Source organism: Aspergillus glaucus, assembly GCF_001890805.1.
Source record: "Aspergillus glaucus CBS 516.65 unplaced genomic scaffold ASPGLscaffold_43, whole genome shotgun sequence".
Classification (NCBI taxonomy): Eukaryota; Fungi; Ascomycota; class Eurotiomycetes; order Eurotiales; family Aspergillaceae; genus Aspergillus; species Aspergillus glaucus.
The window spans coordinates 7018-32663 of NW_019170495.1; the positions used below are offsets into that span (position 1 = coordinate 7018).

The following is a 25646-nucleotide window of genomic DNA, read 5'->3' on the forward strand; positions in this document are numbered from 1 at the left end:
CACAACTACAACCTCAACCCCAAGAACTTGCCTATATGAGCGCCAAAGGAGCCGCCCAGCCGGCTGATACCCAATCAGAACACCAAACTCGCCGATCAGAAACCGCAGATGATCGAGATGAAATTATTCGTGTACTCCGTGATGAAGTTGATACTCTCCGCCGGGCTAGACAGCCTAAACGTACATCTTCCGGAGGGGATAGTCAACTCATTGAACGACTATCGGAACTGTTTGAGCGATCAGATAGTCGATCAGCGATAGAACGTGAGGAAAAGAAAATTCAACTGGAAGAGCAACGAATTCAACGAGAAAAACAGGAAATCCGAGAGGAAGAAAAGAGACTCCATGAACTTGCAAAAACTCACTGGCGGGATACCCGACGCCTACAAGGCCGGGATAACTACTCTGAATGGAGAAAGAACCTTCTGTTTGATGCCAACTATATTGGAGCCCAAGATGTTTTACTTTGTCCCAATGATGTCCCTAAAGACACCCCACTGCAGTTAGCTCGCTATACCACGTCAAAGCAGCTGCTACATACCCGAATCTTAGACCGTTTGACCCTCGATATCCTCCATCAAGTCCATACAGATCATACTCAACACCCAAGCGAGATCCTATTGCATTTAGATACCATTTATGGTGTCTCACCCGCAGAAGAACGCCTACTCCTCATCAAAACGCTCATGAATTTGAAACCAAATGGCAACACTGTTGCAATGATGCGGCAGTGGCAGCGTATAACCACTGAGATAGAGCGGAAAGGATATGATGTCTCAGAGATATGCCATGACATAGGCATCATCCTTTTAGGTGACTTCCAACGCTCATTCGTCCGTACTCAGTTGGATAGTCTCTTTGCTGGCTCTAAACGAGACCGCTTTCATGAGATGGATATGGCCGATGTGATTGACCAAATAGAAAGCCGTACACCACCTCCACCACACACATATCGACAGCTTTCATACACCATCTATCGACAGGATACTTGGAATCCCATACACCTCACCTCTGGTCCAACCAATCGAGGTACACACAAGGGGGGGAATGCATCATCAAACACCTTTACCCCTACCTCTGGCGAATCAACACCATCTAATAGACGATTACCATTTTGCTCCCACTGCAAACGAGGCAATCATTCACTGGATGACTGTTGGACTCTTCACAGACTTCGTCCGCGTACCAGCCATCGTCGTCTCCGGTCGAATCTCCCATCGCCCAGGGCCGTCGAGTGCCCACCCGATCCCTGGCTGGCTGTGCACCTTCTGATGTCGTCCGCCGGGAGGATTCTTTGGACTCGGATGCAGATCCTGCTGCTTCCGCGGGACAGAAGCGGGGTTTCAGCCAGATCACATCTTCTCCTCCCACTCAACAATCGACATCAACACCCCAACCGAACCCTCAGAGAACTCCAGGCGGTCAATCTCATTCACATGACAATGAATTTTGTACACAGCGGTGTCTCCTAGGTCTGCAGCAGGGTGGTACATTGGATGCCCGCTGCCCCAATGTGGAGCTCCATCAGTCCGGGGGCCATGGCCGCCGACACCCGATCAACGTGGAAGAGTTGGTGCAAATGGTCAAGCAGCAGTTGGATGAGAACCTGGATCGTGATTGCACTCCGATGGGGGGGCTGTGGGTCGTACGGGGCGCCGTTCAAGGTCACTTGTGCCGCGTACGGTTATACAGTTGTTGGTAAAGGAACGACGTCGCGGCTTTGGAAGGAGGTGTCGCGTGAGGCGGAGATCTACCGTGTTCTTCGGCGTGTACAAGGGTCTGCAGTTCCAGTTTTCCCTGGAAGGATTGACTTGGCCCAAGTTTATTTCTTGCATGGTGCGGGAGAGATCCGCCACATGCTCCTCATGGGCTGGGGCGGCGATAGTGTGGGCCGTATCAAGCACGACGAAAACATCCAACGTGCGATTTCACGCTCCGAGAAGAAAATCCGTTCTCTTGGCGTCTTCCATCAGGATCTCCGGCCAGAGAACATTCTGTGGGACCCAGAGCTGAAATGGGCCTTAATAATCGACTTTCATCGATGTACGTTGGATCACCGACCGATTCATCGGCGACCTCGGTCTCTGAAGAGATTATTGTCCGGGACCGAGGAATGGGAAGTAAAATGAGTGCGTGTTGTATGAGTATCAGACCGTCACAAAATAATACTATGCCACAGTCGAGTCCGCTAACAGTCCCAGCGAAGAATGCAAAAGGGATTGGCGGGAGCAGTCGACACACAAGGGATGAAACTGTTGACTGAAAAGAGAAAAAAGAAGAACTTGATCGGAAGCTGAGGGATGTCACCGTCCCTTTTGTATACCTTGTGTCCGCGAACGGAGCAAGAGAGTAGGTGGGGAAATCAGTCCCAAACGGGTTAGCGCGGGAAATGTTCGTTGTCCGCAGGACGCGCTTGGATCCACTTTCACTTTAACTTAGCCAATCAGAAATCGACGGGTGCGGGCCAGATCAGATAACAGATTAGGCCGCGGATCAGATAAAGAGCAGCGGTGGACCAATAAAATGTTACTTTCTATTGGTTGGTGGAGGATAGTGGGTTCAGTCTAGTCATTATCGATTTTATTCCGTGCCAATTCGAGATCGAATCCCATGTACGGAGTAACAATGGACAACCGGAGCTGTGGGTGTATCCACGAGGGAGTACTCCCAAGTATGCGTACAGTACCCAATACTTTCATTGGGTCGTTGTGGCCTCTTCTCAGACAGTCACATAGAAGGACTGGTAGGGATATATTCCGCAGTCCATATTGCTACCATACCAGCGTAGAGATAGAGCATTCGGTAGACGAGATTGAACACTTGCCCAAACATAATAATAATGCAAATGGTATCAAGAATGGTATAATTTATTTATATTTATGTTTATTTTTTGCTATAATTTTCTATATTTTCCCTTGGCAGTGAATGCCCCAGGCCAACAACCGACCATCTGACCTGGCCCGTGCACACTCTTCCGGACTGACTTCCAACCTCACCACCTCCAAGTGACCAGTTCAACCCACCATCTGCTTTTCCCTCTTCTTATGCTCAGCTTGCCCAAGAGGTTGAAGCTTCAAATGTCCATCCTGGCGGGTGGTCCGCAATCATGGCGCAAGCAGGTCCTATCACGGACGTCACTTCACGGCTCTTCGTCGAACTGAAGTCGAAGAATGAGGAGGCACGAGTGAGAGCTGCATACGATCTGTACGATAACGTCCTTGCCATCTCAAGAGGTGCTTACTCTTTTGATCTTCTCTGTTTTTGATTGCTGTATCCCCTGCTGACACTTGGATTTTCCTTGTTTTGCAGACTGGTCCCCCGAAAAGTTCCTCGAGTTCTACAATGCTGTCAGTCAACGTATCGCGCAGCTCGTCGTCACGGGCAGCGACACCAACGAAAGAATCGGCGGTTTGCTCGCTCTCGATCGTGTAATCGATTTCGATGGTGTCGACGCCGCTCAGAAAACGACTCGATTCGCCAGCTATCTGCGCAGCGCGCTTAGAAGCAACGATACCCTGGTGCTGACGTATGCGGCCAGGGCGTTGGGCCGTTTAGCCAAGCCAGGCGGAGCTCTCACTGCGGAGTTGGTCGAGAGTGAAATCCAGTCGGCTCTGGAGTGGCTTCAGTCTGAACGACAGGAAAGCAGACGTTTCGCGGCAATACTCGTGATGCGGGAACTGGCGAAAGGCTCGCCGACTCTTCTCTATGGCTTTGTTCCGCAGATTTTTGAGCTCATCTGGGTCGCCCTGCGGGACCCCAAGGTGCTTATCCGGGAGACGGCGGCGGAAGCAGTCAGCGAGTGCTTCGAGATTATCGCGGCGCGAGACATACAGGTCCGACAGTTGTGGTTTGCACGAATCTACGAAGAGGCGTTGCTGGGGCTGAAGTCGAACCATGTGGACTGGATTCATGGGTCGCTTTTGGTCCTCAAAGAGCTTCTGCTGAAGGGTGCCATGTTCATGAATGAACACTACCGAAATGCGTGCGAAATCGTTCTCCGTCTAAAGGATCATCGTGATCCTAAAATCCGCACCCAAGTCGTCTTGACGATCCCCATCCTCGCATCCTACGCCCCCGTTGACTTTACCGAAATTTACCTCCATCGATTCATGATTTACCTACAAGCACAGCTCAAACGGGATAAGGAACGGAATTCAGCGTTCATTGCTATTGGAAAGATTGCCAATGCGGTCGGGGTGGTAATCGCGCAGTACCTCGATGGAATAATCATATATATTCGAGAAGGACTGGCCATGAAAGCGTAGGCTCAGACCCTCCACCCAAAGTATTGTCTCAAGTCCGCTAACAATCACAGACGTAACCGATCTGCGGTCAATGAAGCACCGATGTTTGAATGTATCAGCATGCTGTCACTCGCTGTCGGACAAGCGCTTAGCAAATACATGGAAGCGTTGCTTGACCCAATCTTTGCATGTGGGTTGAGCGAGTCACTGACACAAGCCCTTGTGGACATGGCCCATTATATCCCACCCATTAAGCCCACAATCCAAGAGAAGCTGCTGGACATGCTGAGTATCATCCTCTGCGGAACGCCGTTTAGGCCTCTTGGATGCCCGGAAAATAGACTTCCACCTATGCCCTCATTTGCAAAGGACTTTGCTCCCCAAGAGCTGCACTCCGACTCAGAAATTGCTCTGGCTCTCCATACCTTGGGAAGCTTTGATTTCTCTGGCCACATCCTGAATGAATTTGTGCGGGATGTCGCCATTAACTACGTGGAGAATGACAACCCGGAAATCCGGAAAGCCTCTGCGCTCACTTGCTGCCAACTATTTGTCCACGACCCCATCATCAACCAAACCAGCAGTCATTCAATCCAGGTTGTTAGTGAGGTGATTGACAAGCTCCTAACTGTTGGCATTGGGGATCCTGGCCCAGAAATCCGGCGTACCGTGTTATGGTCGTTGGACCGGAAATTTGACCGTCATCTGGCGAGGCCTGAGAACATCCGGTGTTTATTCTTGGCCGTCAACGATGAGACATTCTCTGTTAGAGAAGCTGCGATTTGTATAATCGGACGGCTTTCCAGCGTCAATCCGGCTTATGTTTTCCCGCCATTGCGGAAGCTGCTTGTCAACCTCTTAACCGGCCTTGGGTTTGCCAGTACAGCTCGCCAAAAGGAAGAGAGTGCCCGGCTAATCAGCCTATTTGTCTCGAATGCAACGAAACTGATTAGGTCGTATGTCGACCCTATGGTGACTACTCTGCTTCTCAAGGCGACGGATGCCAACCCGGGAGTTGTCTCGACAACGTTGAAAGCAGTAGGTGAACTTGCGAACGTCGGGGGAGGTGAAATGAACCATTACCTGCCACAGCTGATGCCGATTATCTTGGATTCACTCCAAGATCTATCTTCACATGCAAAGCGGGAATCGGCGTTGCGAACGCTTGGTCAATTAGCCAGTAACTCTGGCTACGTGATAGACCCATATATCGAGTATCCTCATCTCCTCGCTGTACTCATCAATATCATCAAGACGGAACAGACTGGGTCTCTCCGTAAGGAGACCATCAAACTCCTGGGAATCCTTGGTGCCCTTGATCCATACAAGTATCAGCAAATCAGCGAAGATGCGCCAGACATCCATCACATCAACGAGGTGCAGCAGGTTTCCGATGTTGCCCTGATCATGCAAGGACTCACGCCGTCTAATGAAGAGTACTATCCCACGGTTGTTATCAACATCCTCATGCAGAACATCCTGCGGGAGAATTCTCTGGCTCAGTATCATTCTGCGGTAATTGATGCAATTGTTACCATCTTCAAGACCCTGGGATTGAAATGTGTTCCCTTCCTGGGGCAGATTATCCCTGGCTTCATAGCAGTCATCAGAGGATTCCCCCATAGCCGTCTCGAATCATATTTCAACCAAATGGCCATTTTGGTTAACATTGTACGGCAACATATCCGTGCCTTCCTACCGGGAATCATTGATGTTATTCGTGATTTCTGGGAAACATCCTACCCAGTACAGGCTACGATTCTGTCCCTCATGGAGGCCATTGCATTGTCCTTGGAAGGCGAGTTTAAAAAATATCTCGCTAGCCTTGTCCCACCCATGTTGGATACCCTCGATAATGACATCACGCCGCTTCGTCAGCCGTCAGAGAGAATTCTTCATTCCTTCTTGATCTTTGGATCGAGCGGGGAAGAGTATATGCATTTGATTGTTCCGTCCATTGTCCGCCTGTTTGACGGGACTCAAAATCCACCAAGTATCCGAAAGTCTGCTATTGAAAGCCTTACAAAACTCTCGCGTCAGGTCAATGTTTCTGACTTCGCCTCTCTGATGGTTCATTCGTTGTCCCGAGTTGTTGGTGCCAGTGAACGTTCCTTGCGCCAACCTGCAATGGACTGTATTTGCGCTCTCATCTTCCAGCTCGGACAGGACTTTACTCATTATATTCATCTTCTGAATAGGGTTTTGAAGACTAACCAGATCACCCACGTCAACTACCAGATCCTGGTGACAAAATTGCAAAAGGGAGACCTACTCCCGCAAGATCTGAACCCTGACGAGAACTACGCGACCCTAGGAGATGACACAAGTTTCGCTGAAATCGGCCAAAAGAAAATGGTGGTTAACCAGCAGCATCTCAAGAATGCCTGGGATGCATCTCAGAAGTCGACACGCGAGGACTGGCAGGAATGGATCCGTCGTTTCAGTGTTGAACTTCTAAAGGAGTCGCCTTCCCCTGCACTCCGCGCGTGCGCCAGTTTGGCCGGTATATACCAGCCACTCGCAAGAGATCTGTTCAACGCTGCCTTCGTGTCGTGTTGGACCGAGTTGTATGACCAATACCAAGAAGAGTTGGTCCGGTCGATTGAGAAGGCGCTCACCTCTCCGAACATTCCACCTGAGATTCTTCAAATTCTTCTCAATCTCGCCGAGTTCATGGAACATGATGACAAGGCGCTGCCGATTGATATTCGTACGTTAGGCAAGTATGCTGCGAAATGCCATGCGTTCGCGAAGGCTCTCCATTACAAGGAACTTGAATTCGAACAAGATCAGAATTCAGGAGCAGTGGAGGCACTGATCACCATCAACAACCAACTGCAGCAGTCTGACGCTGCCATCGGTATTCTCCACAAAGCCCAAGCTTACCGTGATGTGGAGCTCAAGGAGACCTGGTTCGAAAAACTCCAGCGATGGGAGGAAGCTCTTGCTTCTTACAAACGACGGGAAAGGATTGACCCTGATTCATTTGGGGTTACGATGGGCAAGATGCGGTGTTTGCATGCTCTTGGAGAGTGGAAGGTGTTGTCGGACCTTGCCCAAGAAAAGTGGAACCAAGCGTCCCTTGAACATCGGAGAGCCATTGCTCCTCTGGCTGCTGCCGCCGCTTGGGGTCGGGGACAATGGGAACTGATGGACTCGTATCTGGGTGTCATGAAGGAGCAGTCTCCAGATCGATCGTTCTTTGGCGCTATCCTTACGATTCATCGGAACCAGTTCGACGAAGCGACCATGTATATCGAGAAGGCACGGAACGGCCTGGACACGGAACTTTCGGCCTTGCTTGGAGAGTCGTATAACCGTGCCTATAACGTTGTGGTTCGCGTCCAGATGCTGGCCGAACTTGAGGAAATCATTACGTACAAGCAGAACATCGGCGATCCTGAGAAGCAGGACGCCATGCGCCACACCTGGAACAAACGGTTGCTTGGGTGTCAGCAGAATGTCGAAGTGTGGCAACGCATGCTTAAAGTTAGGGCGCTTGTCAGTTCGCCCCGCGAGAATCTTGATATGTGGATCAAATTCGCCAACCTTTGCCGCAAATCCAACCGTATGGGTCTTGCAGAACGCTCTCTTCAATCACTGGAGACGGTTGTTTCTGACGGCAACGGCACCCGCGCTATTGCTCCTCCCGAAGTCACTTACGCTCGATTGAAGTTCAGCTGGGCGATGGGCCGCCAGCGCGACTCTCTAACAATGTTGAGAGAGTTCAATGCGAACTTGACGGAAGACTTTACGCGTTTCAATGCTTTCCTGTTATCGCAAACAGATCATGCGGTTAACGGTGTGAATGGCATCGTAGACGCGAATCATGCGGATATTGTTGGTCCCCGTGAACGAGTTGGTGATGTGAACAAACTCAGGCGACTGCTCGCGAAGAGCTATCTCAGACAAGGAGAATGGCAGACGGCCTTGCAACGCGGTGAGTGGAGGCCAGAACTTGATCGCGAGGTGTTGGATGCCTACTCTGCCGCAACCAAATACAACCGTGATTCGTACAAGGCGTGGCATTCCTGGGCACTGGCGAACTTTGAGGTTGTTACTACCATTGCTAGCCAGGCCAACCGGGAGGGACAGCCGCCCGTCATGGTTCCCCAGCATATTGTGACAGAGCATGTGATCCCTGCTATCCGTGGCTTCCTACGGTCCATCACGTTGTCATCGACGTCCTCGCTGCAGGACACCTTGCGATTGCTTACTCTTTGGTTTACCCACGGCGGCGACCAGGATGTCAACGGCGTCGTGACAGAAGGCTTCACGACTGTGAACATTGACACTTGGCTCGCGGTTACTCCGCAACTCATTGCGCGGATCAACCAGCCTAATTTCCGAGTCCGAAGTGCCGTCCATCGACTGCTGGCCGAAGTGGGAAAGACACACCCACAGGCGCTTGTATATCCATTGACGGTTGCCATGAAATCAAACGTTACCAGACGGTCTCAATCCGCCAGCAATATCATGGACAATATGCGGCAGCATAGCGCAAGACTGGTCGAGCAAGCCGATCTTATAAGCCACGAACTGATCCGGGTTGCCGTTTTGTGGCACGAGCTTTGGCACGAAGGCTTGGAAGAAGCTTCCCGTCTTTACTTTGGCGACCACAATGTGGAGGGAATGTTTGCGACCCTGGCGCCGCTGCATGACATGCTGGATCAGGGTGCTGAGACTCTGCGGGAGGTATCTTTCGCGCAGGCCTTTGGACGTGATCTTGCCGAGGCCAAACAATACTGTATGCTTTATCGCGAGACTGAGGAAATTGGTGATCTGAACCAGGCTTGGGATCTGTATTACACCGTGTTCCGGAAGATCAGCCGACAGCTGCCGCAGTTGTCCACTCTCGATTTGAAATATGTTTCGCCCAAGCTTAAGGATTGCTCGGATCTTGATCTGGCTGTTCCGGGAACCTATCAGAGCGGTAGGCCCATTATCCGGATCATCAGCTTCGACCCCATTCTACATGTCCTTCAGACCAAGAAGCGGCCAAGACGGATGACGCTGAAGGGCAGCGACGGAAGTTCTTACATGTATCTCCTTAAGGGACATGAAGATATCAGACAGGACGAGCGAGTTATGCAATTGTTTGGCCTTGTCAACACGTTGCTTGATAACGACGGTGAGAGTTTCAAGCGTCATCTCTCCATTCAGCAATTCCCGGCCATTCCGCTCTCGCAGAGTTCTGGTCTCCTGGGATGGGTGTCCAACAGTGACACGTTACATGCGCTCATCAAGGAATACCGAGAAAGTCGCCGCATCCTGCTTAACATTGAGCACCGGATCATGCTCCAGATGGCGCCTGACTACGACAATCTCACACTTATGCAAAAGGTCGAGGTCTTTGGATATGCCATGGACAATACGACCGGAAAGGATCTGTACCGCGTACTATGGCTCAAGAGTAGAAGCTCAGAAGCCTGGCTCGAGCGGCGGACGAACTACACGCGCTCGCTTGGTGTCATGTCCATGGTCGGTTATATTCTCGGACTGGGTGATCGTCACCCGTCTAACTTGCTTCTTGACCGGATTACGGGCAAGGTGGTTCACATTGATTTTGGTGACTGCTTCGAGGTTGCGATGCATCGGGAGAAGTATCCTGAGCGGGTGCCGTTCCGGTTGACTCGGATGTTGACGTTCGCTATGGAGGTCAGTAATATTGAGGGTAGTTATCGGATTACCTGTGAGGTAGTGATGCGTGTTCTGAGGGAGAACAAGGATTCGTTGATGGCTGTTTTGGAAGCTGTAAGTTCTTTTTTCTTTTATTTTTCCAGGTGTTCTGGAGCTAATGCACTATAGTTCATCCACGACCCCCTGATCAACTGGCGTCTGGGAGTCCGCGAAGAACCAGACCGAATACCATTTGCCGCCGAACGACGACAGTCCATGGTTGGCAATCTCAACACGGAACACGGCGTCCAGCCCAGCAACTACTCGCGTCAACGCCGGCCATCGATTCTCGAGGGCGGAATCCTAGATGCCCAAGAAGGCATCCCCAACGAAGCCCGGGAACTCCAGAACGCACGCGCATTGCAGGTTCTCGCCCGCGTCAAGGAGAAGTTGACCGGCCGTGATTTTAGGCTGTACGAGGAACTCAACGTGAGCGACCAGGTGGACAAATTGCTGGCGCAGTCGACGAATGTAGAGAATATCTGCCAGCACTGGATCGGGTGGTGCAGTTTCTGGTAATCGGTGGTTTCGAGGGGCTTCTTTTCTTCTTCTATTTCCCTCTGTCATTGGAGTGTTATGGCGCAGGATTGCAGGATGTGATACGACGTAATTTGTTTGCATGGCGCGGATGATCCGAATTTATGTGTTTCGTTCTACTTATGTAGCATTATTCTTTTCTTTTATTTTCAACAGACTGGTTTAATATTCCCTTTCCATGTACTGTTTTGTATGGTGTATGCTTCGGGCATGGTTTTACGTGCGAGTGTTAGGATGGTTGTTTGAGGAATACATGAATGCAATAGACATGAATTTCATGGATTTGTATAAGAATGTAAACGCGATCTAGCAACCATTCTCCTTATATCTATCAGCATTTCTTGTATCTCATTAAGCAAACAACATTAACGCTGCTATTGAAGGCATCGAATGGAGTTGCCGAGGTCGGATCACGGCGGTGAATTGTGCCACTTCATCTCACCATCTCTCCATCTCTCTTCCTTCTTCCTCACTCACTCAGTCTCTCTCTCTTTCTCAACTCACATTAATCCATCAAATGCCGCTCTAATCCACCCACCATGTCTGCAGACCCAGAAATCCCTCCAGTCGCCCGCGACGCCCTCCGTCTGTGCCTCACCGGCCGGGAGTACAAGATCCTGCACGACCACGTCGTCAAACGCGCGTCTGCAGCAGTTCTAACTTATGAATGTTAATGCTATGCTCTTCAAGGATTAGAGTTCTTTAAAATACTTCGATCAATCTTCAATTTCTCCTCGAGCGGGAGGTCGAAGAAGCGTTAGACGCAGCTCATCGTACGGCGCTGCAGCTCCCGGGAGATGCGGTGGCCGGTGATTTGGAAGAAGCCATTTTTCAAGCAACACTCCCGGACAATTTGTACTAGCTTGGTTTTCGCTTGACAGTCGCTACCGTAGAAGACAGAGAAGTCAAGAATTGGGGGCTCTTGTGGGTGGGCCATAGTGATGGGAGTAAGAAATGATGAGCATATACAGCAGGTAGGCGGAGGCTGTATTTATACAGGAAATGAAGCCATTGTACATTGGTTCGGCATAGTTAGTCCCTTGACACAACCTTTACTAAGCACCCTTTGCTTTTTCCTTCTCTCTGTTTGCTTTCTGTCTGTTTGCTTTCTGTCTGTTACACTATCACACCACAGGAAATATAGGATCAATCAAACTGCCACTTGTGAGTTATTGCTATAATGTCAACTTATCAGAGCGTCATCAAAATTGTCGCAGTCACTGGCGCCCTCTTTTTATCAGGTGTGTTCCTTCGCATACACCATCTGCCCAACACAGAATAATACTGATCTATCACAGGTGGTATTGCTGCCCATGGATCAGCTACAGTTCCGGCACTGCTCAAATCCATCTCAGAAGATGGCACCTCCTCTCACGCAATGCTTCAAGTCTGGCGGCGAGTGTATGAGCAAGGACACGCAAATAGCCCGAAGATTGCCGTTCTGACCACAGTCGCCTTCGCATACACGGCCTGGGGTGCCAATAGCCAGCAAACCTCGACACGAATACCGATACTGCTGTACAGCGCTGCCGCATCACTGGTCATGGGGATTGTTCCTTACACGCTCATCTTCATGGAGGACAGCAACCGCAAGCTATTAAAGAGAGCGGCAGAAGCCAAGCACTATTCGTCGTCTTCTGCGTCTGGTGAGAAACGCCCGGAAGACTTGATTGACCAAGAGTCGAACGAAAGACTTCTGAGACGTTGGAAGGCTTTGACATTGACTCGTGCCTTGCTGCCGATGACTGCGGGTGTTCTGGGATTACTGGCCATTACGCACTATGAATGAAATTTTCAAGCCTTGTGAGGCCGAGCTATGGTAGAAGAGCTTTGGTATATCAGAAGCGGTAGGAGTTGGGTTACCTGTGGTCTACATCTTGTAAGATATCCCACCACAATAAGAAACGCCGTTGGTATATTTTCTTTCAAGCAGACATAGTCAGAACAAACCATAGTTTCATGCTTCTTGGTATACCGCATTCCATAGTGTATAAATTCAGGCAAAGCTTACGTACGTCGCAATCTACAGGCCGGATACAGATGGTAGTGGGCATGAGGTGGGGCAAAGGTCGTGTCAAGCACGGAGTTAGATGAGATAGTCACTTGACGCAATTGCGCTTACACTCACTCACCCCACTATCGGAGCGAATGTCGATAGCAGCAAGACTGAAACTACTGGACGGAGTCTAATTTACAGGTGTGTATAGATAGTATTAATGCCTCCAGTAACGACCATTTTGATCGTCATATAACGTAATCGGTAAGCGAGTTACGCACCCAACCCCCATCTATAGTATTTAAATGCATTTATTCCAACCAAAACGCCAATTAATTAACAAAACTAGCTATTTAGGTCTATCTGGACATGCATTTCTCTTACGTTCTTTATTTCCACAGGTACCGCACTTCGGTAAAGCCCTCGTACGCGGCTGTAAAGGTAGTGAAGGCTGTCTTGGCTTGGGGGGTGCTGGTGCTTCAATTGCTGCTTCTGGCTGCACAAATAGCTCGTGAGCCTCTGGAGCTGAGAGACCACCTTCATGAGGTATTTGCCTTTTAGATCGAGTACGCTTTTGCTTCTGCTTCACATTCAAAGCACGTAAATCGCTTACTTCTTTCTCAAGAATAGCAGCTGATTGCATGCCAATTTGGCACGCTTTAAGAATCTGATTTATCGCGGTATTAAGCGGACTTGGTGGGCTTCTTGATCTCGTACGAAGCAATACTTTAATTGATGAGGGTTGCTTTTATAATTGCATGCAGTTCAAAGGCATTTTTGGCTCCCAATCACTATTCACTACCCTGGCTTCTGGGGGGTTGGCGTATGAAGCCGAACATTGAGCTTTGAAAGCACCCGCTCGGGGTCAAAAGGCACTAAACCAGCTGCTGCGAATCTATGTTCAATAGTCTCAGGTTTAAAAGCTTCGATTCGTGCGTATGGGTAGGCCTCAAGGAAGTCTAGTTTATCAATATGGTTGATGCCAAGACGCATTTTGGTTTCAACCAATCCACCATACAATCGCTTTAACACCGCAAAACAACCGATATCGAGCGGCTGTAAAAGATGTGATGAATGTGCTGGCATACAGATTGGAACAATATCATTTTGACTGCAAATTTCATCGAATTTCGGTGTCAAATGACCACCATGGCCATCAAGGATCAAAAGCCCGATATTTCCCTTTTGTACGAGCAATTATCGACGGAATAAAGAGATTTTGAAGCCACCAAAGCCCGATTTCATCAGAAGTCCATCCATTTGGGATAAGTTCAAAGCGTCAATCCCGTGGTAAGGTTGGGTCCTCAAACCAAGATTGGATGAAGACCTTGCCTTTGAAAATAATGCATGGAGTCAAGGCCCACCCTGAAGCACTTGTACATTTAATTGATGTGACCCATTCACGATTTCCAGGCTGTAAAACAGGTTGTCTGTGACAGTCTCGAGCAATATGAATCTATTGGTAGACTATCTGACGAAATACTAACATGGAGAAGGAAAGGAGAGAAGCCGGGCCTTTTATGTACAGATATAGCTTGTCCGTTGTTGCGTTCCGCCAGCTTTTTTTTTTTTTTGCTTTTGAAGTTGTCTCGCACACGTTTTTAAACATTCTCCCAGTTTCAACCAACTAGTCATGTAATCATTTTTAATTTTATATGGAGGGATTTGGTGAGAGATGTATCGCGTGAGAAACGCTCCAACTGTAAGAGAAAGGAACATCACTTCTTGACAATACATGATTTCCAATTGGACCTTCTGTATCCGCATAGATGGCAGTAGGAAAAGCTAACTGAGCTCTCTAGTTGCCACTGATTATCACAGCCAGAACAGCGATATGTCGTTAGACTGGAATTTGTAGACTTCTGAGAAATTGAGCGTTGAATAAGGTCAGCACTGAAGCCAACAGTCTCAAGGACCTGCACGAAGTCTTCGGTTTTTCGTAGGCAGTCAACATGTCATCCTTGGCCTCTGATTGTTCGACTCGCTTTCCTCTGTGTTGCTCTAGGCTCTAAGCATCGTGCGGGAAATGATCCGCTAAATTCTTGATAGAATTAGTTGGCCGAAAAAGGATAAAATGACGCTGGAGGCGGGTAATTCTGAGCAAAATTTATGATACAGTAGTTTTCAAAATCAGTTAACTATACCTCTGTACTCTCTTGAATTAAGTCGCGAACTCTAATCTGAAACACGCCAAACTACTCTCATCTCACCGCTCTAGAATCCCGGCAGAAATGTAACAGTAATGGCCATAACTACGGCAGTCGCGTGGAACTACGGAGAATCTTTCATGCGAACACCTCAAGCAACGTGGGAGTTCTGGCGATCTGGCAAGGTCGCCCCTCCCCGTACGCAGCCATCGTTTACGCCCGCCTATCATACCAGAAAGCTGTGTTTATTATGCTGTAGAGAGCTAACCCTGAAAGGCAAAGATACTTCTCTATATCCACGGCTTGTGTTATCTATCACAACTTTTATTCGTTCCCAGGCTCCATCCTAAGCCGGCTCTCCATAAGCTAACGTGGGCCTTCCCGGGGATTGTAACTGCGTTCTAGAGATGACTCAATGCCCGTATCACGACTACATATCTCGATCTGTGGAGCCTGAACCATGGGAACATAACTTGCAATCTGTAGACGGCGGTCAAGTTGAAGTTACGGTACGCGGCCTCTGGGATGGAGAGGTATTGAGCACTAACGTAGCAACAATGCTTGTCCTCATGCTCCGGTGGTTAGGCTGCAGAAGGTGAATCGAGTGCGGTCTGGCCCTTTGAAATGTTCAAGAAGTAAGAGGCCGGTGATTCAGGGAGTACATGGAAGCCAAGTTTGCATGGTATTCATAAAAATCAATCAATAACGCAGTAACATGGCCAGTGATCAGTCGTAGGGTCTTCAGACATAATCAGCTGATTGGTAAACTGCGATGAGAGTATTTGTAGTCAAGTGGTGTTTCTCAATTGACAGGAATATATTGGATAATGGCCTCTTGCTGGGTGGAAATCAAGTACTTTCCAAGCGTAAAAGCTTGCTGTCCAACCACAACAAACGAGGCCATTTATTTTCCCTTGAAGTCTTGGCAGTAATCCATGGAACATCTTCGAACTTTGTTTTTCTTTCGTTTTTTAGTTATTTGATTTTGCTGGCATCGCTGGGCTTAGAACAAGATAGATCTCGCCCATTGATACATGGACTCCACAAAGATTTTCATATACCATAGATTGGGCGTTGATATATGTACTAGAAATGCTTCTATATATATATGGTTGCCAATCCCTGGTTCCTTGGCAGTGGCTGTAATATACGTGCTGTGCCTCGTAGATGATCATCCGCAGCCTTGCTTACGTTTAATAGACAAAGGCCTGCTGTTTTCTTTGACGAAATTTTGTTTTCGAAACATATCATATAAATTATTTCGAAATATCGTCCTTTCAGGGAAAACACCAACAAGATTGAAAACCAAGTGCATACACAATGAAGCGAGCAAGCATATCTATTTCCCCATTCCCCAATCACCATCAACTTGGAAACAACCACCAGGAAACCATAACAGTCAAAGAGTGCGTGTCCCATCTGAAACTCCTCGCAGCAATTGCCAAACTGCGACACGACATCAGCACCAGCGACAGACTTTTCGGGATCAACGACAGCGAGGCTCGTGAATTTTCAGGAGAAAAGAGAAATCTCGCCAGGGCCAGGATCAGGGAGAAAAGATGGGCAGTTTATGTGTCTAAAGCGGTGGATAGATTTATGGCCTGGTGGGAGAGTTGTGTGCCTGTTAGTGAAGGGACGGCGGAGATTTCTTGGACGGTTGATACATTACCACCGCTTGGTGAGTCGTATTATCTCTGTCTGTATTGGTTTAAATGTCTAACTATATTCTAGATGTACTCATGGTATGGCATTCGTACATGCTTCACCCCCGATCCCTTCTCGCGGACTGCATGCGGTTATCCAAAATGGGATTCTGGACTTCAGGACTACCCTGGGAAGCTGTAGAATCATGCATCGAAGAGAAAACATACCGCTACTACCCAGGAAACAAGGCAATCTGGCACTTCGAGGCCCAAACCGGCCATTCATGGGATAACCTCGAAGGCCCTCCTTCAAAGATACTAACGTGTCTACGGTGCAAAGGAAAACTCGATGCGCCATGGACGACCGCTACGAGTATCGGTTGCGATCCCGATGTCGCCTTTGCCCATTGCACTGGATTCGCAGACAAGTCGTTCCGGGTTCAGTGTCCGGCGTGCAAGTTTAGTATCACGCATGCCAACCTTCAAGTATCTTATTTCCGGCACGATATGAAAGCTTTGTTAAAAGATGGGACTCCCATGCCAGGCACGCTGCTCAGCTTGCGTGGTACTCCTGCAGAAAAGAGTAACAGGGATAGTTCGTTCCCCAATCGGCTTATTACGAATGGCATCAAAGTTGAGCTGTTGCAACTAACAGACCCCGCGGAAAGAGGGGACAACAGCATTGAAAGTATCCGTAATCTATTAGAACGGTCGTTGAAAAACCGCCGCTTGCTGCGCCAGGTGAACGAGACGGTTCTACCCGCGGACCTCAGTAGCGCTGAGGGTATTTTTATCCGCCGGATGATGTCGAGTTACTGGGATAACGCATCACCGTTTTCGTTGGACTTAGTTGGGGCGGTTATCAGACAAGGGGCGTTCATCGAACAGATGGAGCAGCTGAACTGGATCCAGTCTCCAAGTCTCTTATCGACCTTGTCAAACCTTATTGCGAAATACGGGGTATTTTGGGACATCATGGTCAAAAACCCAGACCATGTTGTCGTCCCAACGTTGGATGTTGATCTCGCCTGGCATACTCATCAGCTATCACCAGCTCGCTACTACGCGTTCTCGACGAATCGAATCAAGAACACCTTGGTCGACCACGATGACAAGGTCGACGAGAACAAAATATCTGATGCCTTTGAATGGACGTCGAAGCAATATGAAAAGTTGACTGGTGGAAAGATCTACAGCGAATGTACCTGTTGGTACTGTGAAGCCATCCGAGAATCCCACTTTCAAAGCTTGTCGTCTCTCACGTCGATATCATCTTCCTTGACGGCACGGGCAAATGCTTCGAGCCTTAGTACTGATGTCCAAGGTGACACCAAACCTCATATTTCCTCCCACAATGCAGTCCACACTTTAGGCCAAGCCTCACCCCGTGCCTCAGAGATCAAAGCAGACAAGTTAAAAAAGAACTGGGAGAATGCAAGAAAACGGAACCAAAAAGCATCTCGCAGGCTGAGCAGAGAGCCGGCAAGTCAAGGGGTTGAAATCCCATCCCAGGTCCGCATTTGGGGTGTCCTCTGCGATGCACCACAATATGGCTCCTACATGCGTGACCCGGGGGTTCATGGGGACATCTACCCGTTTGATCCCTTATACATGAATGTGGCTCCAGGTGCGCCGGGGAACTGCGTTGCGGGGATAGGCCGAGAGAGCGTCGGGCGAGGTGGATGCGTGTCTGCGGCGACGAGGGATGAAGCGCCTGGGAAGCATCGCGGTGGCCGACCGGGCTTTTGTCAAGGCTTGGGTGGTATGGATTCAGGTGGAGGGGGGATGTTCTGAATATGCATGTCCGAACTCAAATAGGTTCTGATATAATTGTGTCAGGTACTCTAATTCCTAATACAAAAGATCCTATTAACAAAACATTACCCTGTCGAATTGGATTGAGATTTCCTAGTCCCATGGAGTTGGCAAGGTCTAACTCCAGCTTCTCAATCCCGCGAAGACCCCGGTAAACTCATGTGGACATACAGCTTCAATGCGAAGAGTAGTGTCTTGATTACTTTATTCCGGCCGTCTCGGAATCAAAACTTTTCTTGTATATTTAGATATGTAATATCCACTCATATAAACCTTCGCAATGCTTCCCTAGACTAATCACCGGCAAGCCGCTTCTTCTCTGCGCTAGTATTCGGGGGTTATGGTGTTGTGTTGTGGCCCTGCATCTGATGGCCTGGGATGGCCAGGATTCTGCGAGTTCTTTGAATGCCTGGAAGGTTTCTTGGCTTGAGCCTGCAGGTGAGCCCTGTAATTGGCGGGCTACTTCAAGGTTGGTCTAAGAGGATGTATAGCTTATGTGTGAATGTGGCTTGTGTGCTGGTGAGGACAGCTTTGAGTCCTTCTAGGGCGGCGGTGGCCTCAAGACTATTTGCCAGTGTTTGCAAGCATAGGCCGTTGACCGCCAGTCCTGGCCATTTTGTGCGACGGCACAATTTTCAAATTCTTCGTTTTCGATTCGGCAGGTCGGGAGGTCTGGACCTCGGGATGGGTTTCGTGAGGATCCTCAAGAGGTCTCAGACAGAGCACAATTCCTGCTCTCGCTGAAGGAAAGTAGAAGTCCCGCCTGTGGTGACTATACCCTACAAATACAGTGGTGAGATGATTATCAGCTCCTCAAGCCTTGTATGGAACTCAATTTGCATTATCCACGCGACAATAATGATTCACCAAGATATTCCACTCATCCGCGTTCCGAGTATAGAAACAAAGTAATATTAGATGCAGTTCTTATAATTTGGAGTTATATCAGGTGCTTTATAGATATACAGAAATGCAAGACACTACATTTTAAAGAAGAATAATATTGAGTTGAAATTCTTAGAACGAGAGGCTTCTTCTAGATTGAGGGAAGCTCTCAGCCCAATTTGCAGCTTTGTAACGGAAACCTGGGTATTTCTTCTATTCATTTGGAACATCATTATGGTAACTCTGGAGGCGAGGGTGATTTCTCGTCGACTTGTGGCTGCATCGGCGGTTTACCTTCAAGAAGATTTGCCGGAGGCCACCCCGGCTCTTGTAATCCATCTTCTTCAGCTGGATCTAGGTTCCTAGCACTGGAATTTTTTGGATCTCCTTTGATTTCAGTATCTAATTCATCTTCAACGACATACGGCTTTGCGGTAAGTTTATCACCTGGATCCTCGGTTTGAATGCCCTCGTCTGCGCCCGTTAACTTGGTGCTGTTGTGAATTTTGTTGTCTGATTCAATGGTACGCTGGCGAAAGGAACGAAGCGGATCGTATTTGGAAAGTATAATAGCAGCTTTCGATTGACGACGAGGATCAGTGGGCTTTGGAGCTTCTGGGATCTTGCTATGACGCATAGACCTCTCCCTGGAAGAACCAGCTTCAGCTTGCCTTCTGCTGTCGCGGGAGTCGAAATACTCCACGTCGGAGTTGGAACTCAGGTCACTGCTGAGGCTGATCGAAATTCGGCGCTGCCGCCTGGATACAAGTATGGCTTTCCTATCGACAATGGAAGAAACATCATGGGGAAGTCCTGATAAAAGACGAAAGGCCTCGCTTTCTGGTTTATCCTTATTCTGCCCCTTGTAGATGGCAAATGCCCGTCGCAGCATGACATAACACCACGGGGTGAGCCCTTCTTCAGCTCGACGTGAAATAGCTTGAGTAGGAGAGTCACCGAAATGGTATTCATTTAGCAAGGCCCCCAGTGATTCCGAGCTTCCCTTGTTTCCTAATAGATACGTTGACACGCGGGTTTGCTGGTATGCAATTGAGTTACCCTCTACTTCTTTTTGTCGTTGCATCAGCTGCTCGAACAATTCCTGCGGGTGTGAAGATCGACATATCAACTCCTGCAGGCATAGGATCTCGGTTCGGTAATCCCCATTTTCTTGAGCCGCGTGGAGTGCAATCTGGACAAGCTTGGTATACTGTGGATACGCATGCACCGCAGGCCAACCGGGATTCTCACAAGCGCTCGGGATGTACATCGGCAGCAGGCTTCTGTAGACCGTCACACCTGGAAATCGAGAAAGATGTCGCCGGAGCACGTCTCCTTCAAGTCGACGGCTATGCTCTGCTTCTGCTAAGATCCAGCGAATATATGGCCGTGACTTGACCAGGCCCGGGCTTTTTGCCTCGATAGTACTGGCAACTTGACGAGCCCATTGGAGGATGCGTCCGAATGCTGGCAAGCTTTTATCGTCCGAGGTCGGTTGCTTCGAGATGGGATATCCGGAAAATGCAACTAGAATTTCGAGCAGTGCCAAATAAGAGGATTCATCGTAGGCCCCCGAAGTCCAGTCCTCAATCAGCACCCGAAGGGAGGTATCATTGCCATAAGAGCTCAAGAAAACATTGAGCCATGCACCCTCAATGTCATAGTTTGTTAACTCCACGATCAAGTCTTTGAACTCCCAGAAGCGCTCTTGGGCAATCAAGGCCTTGGTGACCGGGTGGCTTCTCAACTGAACAAGGCGAAAAATTTGTTTCTTTCTTCGCTTTTCACTGTCACACACTGTCCATAACCTCAGCAGCCGATTCAAGATTTGGAGCTAGACATAGTAAGCAAGGAAATATGGGCCCAAATACACGGGACTCCTGTAAATACCTTTATGCAATCGATATCCCTTTCAGCAGCGAAGAGCTCGTCAGTTTTGGCAAGATAACGCCTGCGACTGATGCCTGGATACCCGCCGGAAAGCGTCTCTGCTAACGCTTCGTTCAGTGCGAATAGCACCTGATCGCTGTCACTGACTTTCCATTTGGCCAAATGCTGACTGTACTCGCGCATCAGGTCCAGGAAATCGCGATAATGGCCCTGATCATACAGCATGTCTGCATACTCGATGAGAACAGGGAAAGAGTATGCCGTATGCTCTGCCAACTCGCTTTGGAACATCTCCCAAGCAGCGCTAAATCGACCTAGTCGTTTCAACCGCGAGAACTCCTCCAGCTGGGCCTCGAGGTCCTCCTCGATATCCATCTCGAAATGCACTGTTGAATCTTTAACGACATGCGGACTCAGGACAAGCTGATATCCTCCGACCGGAAACACATGGTCAATCCTACTATTTTCTTTCCTGCTGTATTCTCGATAACTGTTCAAGTCTTTAGGACCGCCAACCGGAGGCTCATAGTCTCTGCGTACAACGACTTCATGGACTTGATCGTTGCGTTCAGAGTCTCGCAAACGATCCAAAAACGAGACGCCATGGTCAGCGCGACCACGTCCTCTCTGGGGCCCAAGCGGAGGCTCTGATTCCGCCACGATAGCAGGTGGCTGGTACTCACATTCCTGCTCCTGTTCCCGCTCTCGCGCCCATTCCCGATGATGGTCGCGGTTGGCCAGGTTCGGTCGACGACCACCCATCGAGGCGGACCTCTGTACACCACCAATCTCCTGGGCGACCGGGCTCAAACTGCGGTCGCGGGTGTTATTGTTGATATCCACCACGATTTGCGGGGGCTGGTCCCGCTCTCGCGCCGATTCCCGGTGATGGTCGCGGTGGTCACGGTTGGCCAGTTTGGGTCGACGGCCGCCCGTTGAGGCAGACCTCTGTAGACCACCAAGGTCCTGGACGACCGGGCTCAAGTAGGCGTGACTATAGTCGGGCTGGCGCTGACGGGACACAGAGCGTCTTCTGAATGACGTACGTCGACGCGGGGAACGGGCTTCAAAGGAGATGTCTGAGTCGGAGTAGTCCGTCTCGCTTTCGGGGACGATGGGGATAGTAGGATAGCGAGGCATTTTGATATCTTCTAATACTGCCTTCAAACTGGGTATATTTTGAAATGAAGAGAAGAAGGTAGAGATAAGTGATGACCTTGATAGACTCGGTGGCGGGTTATCTGAGTCAGGTATACAATGCACAAGGACAAACAAGCGTTAAAACAGGGGAAAAGATGGGATGAAAGAAAACGCGGTCAAGGGATATATAGCACAAAAAGAAAAGAAAAGACCACAAACACACTGGAAAACAGGTGACCAGCACGACTCGAGTCGTGCCAATGATGAAACACGGCAGAGGTAAAGAGTTAAAGACGAAAGAAAGAGTAGAAGAATCAGCGGGCAACGGGGAGGCTGGATGGTTCTAAACCCTTTTTACTACTATTCCATACCTTTATTTTGTTCTTTTTTATTTTCTACAAGCCAGTCAAAGCCAAAGGAACAACAGGGAGAAATGGACCGGCAGCAGTAGTCAGCCTTGCGATCAGCGGCAATGATTTGAAAAGGCATGATGCTCTTGAAAATATTCTCGAAGGAACACGCACGGGCTTACGAGTAATGCAGAAAATGGTGACAGAACGCCAAACTAGTCACTGTAATGGTGGCTGATGTTCTCTGTATTGTATTTCTGACCAAATCACTCACAAGGCTGATTTTTGAGGCTGATCACTCCAAACATTCATTCCTCATAAGAGAGTGCCGCCAGTTGATAGCCACTGCGAACCTTTTGCCAACAATAATAATGGAACCAGAATTTATATCTCAACAGACACGGCCGCGTTTCGCGCGGAAATATGGCCGTTCATACCAATATTTTGGACAGCTTTCCTCTGCGAGCTTGGGTTCCCGCCATATGGGAAAAGTCCGGGTGGATTGTCGATTCCGTCTGTCTGAATCCCAATGGGGCACAATAAATAAATCCAGCCCGGCCGGAATTCTATACGTCGACCTCAATTTCGACCAGCCTCAGGATTGTCGGCTCAAGTCTGCCGCCGTGCTGGTCACGCTGGAGAAGGAAGAGCCTCTTGACTCTGACACAAAACCCCAATCCCTCAACCATAACACACTCCAGCTGACCGACTACTATGGCCCGAAGCACATCAACGGTGAACCAACGGTTTTGCCCACGAAGCGAGTCTACCAATTTATGCCGGAAGCAAATGCCATGGGATGCAGTGGCGGTGGGGTTGGCATTCAGAACGAACAAACAACAAACGAGGTCAGGCGATGGGCATTCACCGGCCAATTGATGCCGGGCAAATCCCCGAGCAGCGCAGTCGCGTATCGTACGCTCAAGTGGGAGTTGACCGAAAACGAGCTCGATTCGCAATCATTTCACAGCAAGGTGATCCGGACGGGTTTTGCATTCGAGCATGATCGTGAAGTCTTTCGGATACGCGTTGAAATCAACGGCAAATTACAGAAGAGAACTCGTCAGCTGAAGGAAGCCTGGAAGGATAAGACCCGGCACTTCAGATTTCCCCCAGAAGCAAAACAGGATCAAGGGTCTGCAGTCACCCTCGTCGACGTTCGACAAACGAAACAGTTTAAGCGCCAACTTGATAGTCTGGCAATTGGTCTACCGGATGAGATGATCAAGCGAAACCAGCTCGACGTTCCTGTGGAGGTCCCGAATTCCATGCCATCTTTATTCCAGGAACTGCCTTCTGTTTTCAATCCGCCTCCGCCTGACTTCAAGTTACAGGCCCCAGATAACAATGGAAATAGTCATGCGCAAGTTAAGAGCACAGTATCTCCATCAGCACAAGACCTCATATCCGCATCACAGATAATTGGCACCCAGAACCAGCAAACCAGTTCCATCAGTCATCCTTCACCCTCGTCATCCGCAACGTTGGTAGCCGAAAGCAGTAGTGAAGGCGGCCAGAAAAGTCAAGCGAAACTTATTTCATCAGCAGCAGCACCAACAAAAACTGCAATTGCAACGAGCAACCAGCCTGTTGAACCAGACTCCCACCAACCGCCCTTATCACCTTTCCTGGTCATCCTTCGCATGCTTGAGGCGATGATTGTCGGTCTGATTCTGCGCCTGGAGCCATCTTCCCCGCAAAAGTTATTGGAGAATAATAGTGATCATAATAAGCAGACTGTGAGCACCTCATATCCCGATTTTCAGTTTGCTTCTCAGTCGCGGGAGAGACCAAAGGAAAGTCGATGATGTCTGTGGGGCGTACGTCACATTCGCATCTTTTGTCATGTTTGGAAGAGTGATTGTCGGACTCGAGTGTTTTGAAGCGAGGGCGATAGAGGCGGATAGCATCCGGCCAAAATGGCGAAACCCAGCAATACGCATAGAGACATGCTACAATCTCTCGTTATAGAGCTGCTCTGAGGCCGAGTGTGATGTGGATCGAAATCTCGTTCGCCCTCGAATCGATGTCTCCAGGACCAATTCTTCATTTTCTACTAAATTATTATTATTTAATCAAGTTTACTGTCCATATCGAGCCCTAAAGCTATGACAGACCATATTCCATGAACTCGAGGCTCGTAGCTGTTTTTGGCCTCTTGTCCCTATGAGTCCCCGAGGTAGCCCTCCTTCTATAATCTCTCTGATCCTTTTCCTCGCCCCAGACCGCCTGTATGCGCAGGGCTTTCGAGCAGAGTGCTCTCCTTGTATTTCGGAGCAGGGTGGGTGTGGCCTAATCCGAATCTCAGCTTAGGCTACCCTCCCTGCTACCCTTCTCCTCTTCTACTTGCCTCTTCCAACGCTTCCAGTCCCCATTCCTGGTCTTTCCGGGCTCTTTCCGCCGCCCGTTGTAGATGTCCCTGAGGTAGAGCTACGCTGGTGTTGGCTAAGAACTGTAGCAGCGCCCTGGTAGCTCTGGGCTCTCCTAAAAGTCGTCCTTGCGGGTGCTCCTCTGCAGCAGTGGGTCTCATAACCCCATCCATCTCCAGATCCTTGTAGAGCTTGTTTCGTTGTTGTCACCATTTCCGGCATTCAAAGAGAAGATGTTGTATTGTCTCCCTTGATAAGCCACAACCTTTACAGGTTGCATCTTCTTGGGCCTGGTTCCGGTGTAGCTGTGCTCCAATGGCTGCATGTCCTGCCTTCAGTTGAAAATAGCGGCTTGCCAGGTGCTTGGGAGCTGGCAATCTGAATTTGATGAAGAGAACATCTCACAAGTTGCCGACATACTCTGTCTGCACTGGATTGGTGACGGTTGACGAAAAGAGCAATATCATCCGGTGAGTCCATTATACAATTATACGACACAATAATATTTCGAGCGAACACGAAAAGATTGGTTTCTGAATGCAGAAACTGAGATTACGGAAAGTTGTGTATCTTACCTGTTATTTGATTCGTTTGAGAGCGGACCTTGTCAAACACGGGATGAACTTCAGGAACGGTTGAAGATAAATAATCTCTATGACTATTCCTCACATAACTGGGGACACCACGCTCTCGAGGCTTTAACTTTATCCTCAGGCGTCATGGGCTTTCTCGAACACGACATGAAGGTTGAGGCATTAAGCCAGGCACTGATGCGTAGCAACTACGCGTGATATTTGGGAATATACTAACGACAGGCCTTCACTTGGCAGCATACTTCGGGGTTGAAGGTGCAGTTAAAGCTATTCTTCACGAACGAGTCGCAACCGATGCAAAGAATGAATACGGCCAACCGCTATTAAGGGAAGCAAGGAATGGACACGAGGCAGTGGT

The 25646-nt window shown here is 49.1% G+C and overlaps 9 protein-coding genes across 9 annotated transcripts; 7 read left to right on the forward strand and 2 right to left on the reverse strand.

Annotated features, from left to right (window-relative positions):
- Window positions 1-1538: 1538 nt before the first annotated feature.
- Window positions 1539-2129, forward strand: ASPGLDRAFT_86365 (uncharacterized protein; the record flags this gene model as incomplete). Its single annotated transcript, XM_022550382.1, has 1 exon — window positions 1539-2129. One exon carries the CDS (start codon window positions 1539-1541, stop codon window positions 2127-2129), a length of 591 nt encoding a protein of 196 aa, XP_022395342.1.
- Window positions 2130-3106: 977 nt separating this feature from the next.
- On the forward strand, window positions 3107-10442 carry ASPGLDRAFT_138443 (uncharacterized protein; the record flags this gene model as incomplete). The annotated part of the gene is made up of 4 exons (XM_022541610.1): window positions 3107-3233; window positions 3310-4261; window positions 4316-9998; window positions 10053-10442. The coding sequence occupies 4 exons, from the start codon at window positions 3107-3109 to the stop codon at window positions 10440-10442; spliced, it is 7152 nt and encodes a 2383-aa protein (XP_022395343.1).
- Window positions 10443-10754: 312 nt separating this feature from the next.
- Window positions 10755-11445, forward strand: ASPGLDRAFT_53412 (uncharacterized protein). The gene is made up of 2 exons (XM_022547967.1): window positions 10755-11120; window positions 11172-11445. Exons 1-2 carry the CDS (start codon window positions 11000-11002, stop codon window positions 11219-11221), a joined length of 171 nt encoding a protein of 56 aa, XP_022395344.1. The 5' UTR covers window positions 10755-10999; the 3' UTR covers window positions 11222-11445.
- ASPGLDRAFT_53414 (2-oxoglutarate and iron-dependent oxygenase domain-containing protein) lies at window positions 11042-11616 on the reverse strand. The gene is made up of 2 exons (XM_022547968.1): window positions 11172-11616; window positions 11042-11116 (listed from the first exon to the last, which is right to left on the reverse strand). The coding sequence occupies exon 1, from the start codon at window positions 11395-11397 to the stop codon at window positions 11218-11220; it is 180 nt and encodes a 59-aa protein (XP_022395345.1). The 5' UTR covers window positions 11398-11616; the 3' UTR covers window positions 11042-11116; window positions 11172-11217.
- A 24-nt stretch (window positions 11617-11640) lies between these two features.
- encC (anthrone oxygenase encC) lies at window positions 11641-12249 on the forward strand (the record flags this gene model as incomplete). Its single annotated transcript, XM_022543954.1, has 2 exons — window positions 11641-11701; window positions 11759-12249. The coding sequence occupies 2 exons, from the start codon at window positions 11641-11643 to the stop codon at window positions 12247-12249; spliced, it is 552 nt and encodes a 183-aa protein (XP_022395346.1).
- Window positions 12250-15865: 3616 nt separating this feature from the next.
- Window positions 15866-18228, forward strand: ASPGLDRAFT_182230 (uncharacterized protein). Its single transcript, XM_022543019.1, has 2 exons — window positions 15866-16281; window positions 16335-18228. The coding sequence occupies exons 1-2, from the start codon at window positions 15924-15926 to the stop codon at window positions 18038-18040; spliced, it is 2064 nt and encodes a 687-aa protein (XP_022395347.1). The 5' UTR covers window positions 15866-15923; the 3' UTR covers window positions 18041-18228.
- A 755-nt stretch (window positions 18229-18983) lies between these two features.
- On the reverse strand, window positions 18984-22309 carry ASPGLDRAFT_53420 (uncharacterized protein). Its single transcript, XM_022547970.1, has 2 exons — window positions 20837-22309; window positions 18984-20780 (listed from the first exon to the last, which is right to left on the reverse strand). Exons 1-2 carry the CDS (start codon window positions 21974-21976, stop codon window positions 19179-19181), a joined length of 2742 nt encoding a protein of 913 aa, XP_022395348.1. The 5' UTR covers window positions 21977-22309; the 3' UTR covers window positions 18984-19178.
- Window positions 22310-22553: 244 nt separating this feature from the next.
- On the forward strand, window positions 22554-24427 carry ASPGLDRAFT_53422 (uncharacterized protein). The gene has a single exon (XM_022547971.1). It carries the CDS (start codon window positions 22698-22700, stop codon window positions 24132-24134), a length of 1437 nt encoding a protein of 478 aa, XP_022395349.1. The 5' UTR covers window positions 22554-22697; the 3' UTR covers window positions 24135-24427.
- Window positions 24428-25231: 804 nt separating this feature from the next.
- ASPGLDRAFT_138442 (uncharacterized protein) lies at window positions 25232-25486 on the forward strand (the record flags this gene model as incomplete). The annotated part of the gene is made up of 1 exon (XM_022541609.1): window positions 25232-25486. A coding segment is annotated over one exon (255 nt), but the record flags the coding sequence as incomplete, so codon positions are not given.
- Between the last annotated feature and the right edge of the window lie 160 nt (window positions 25487-25646).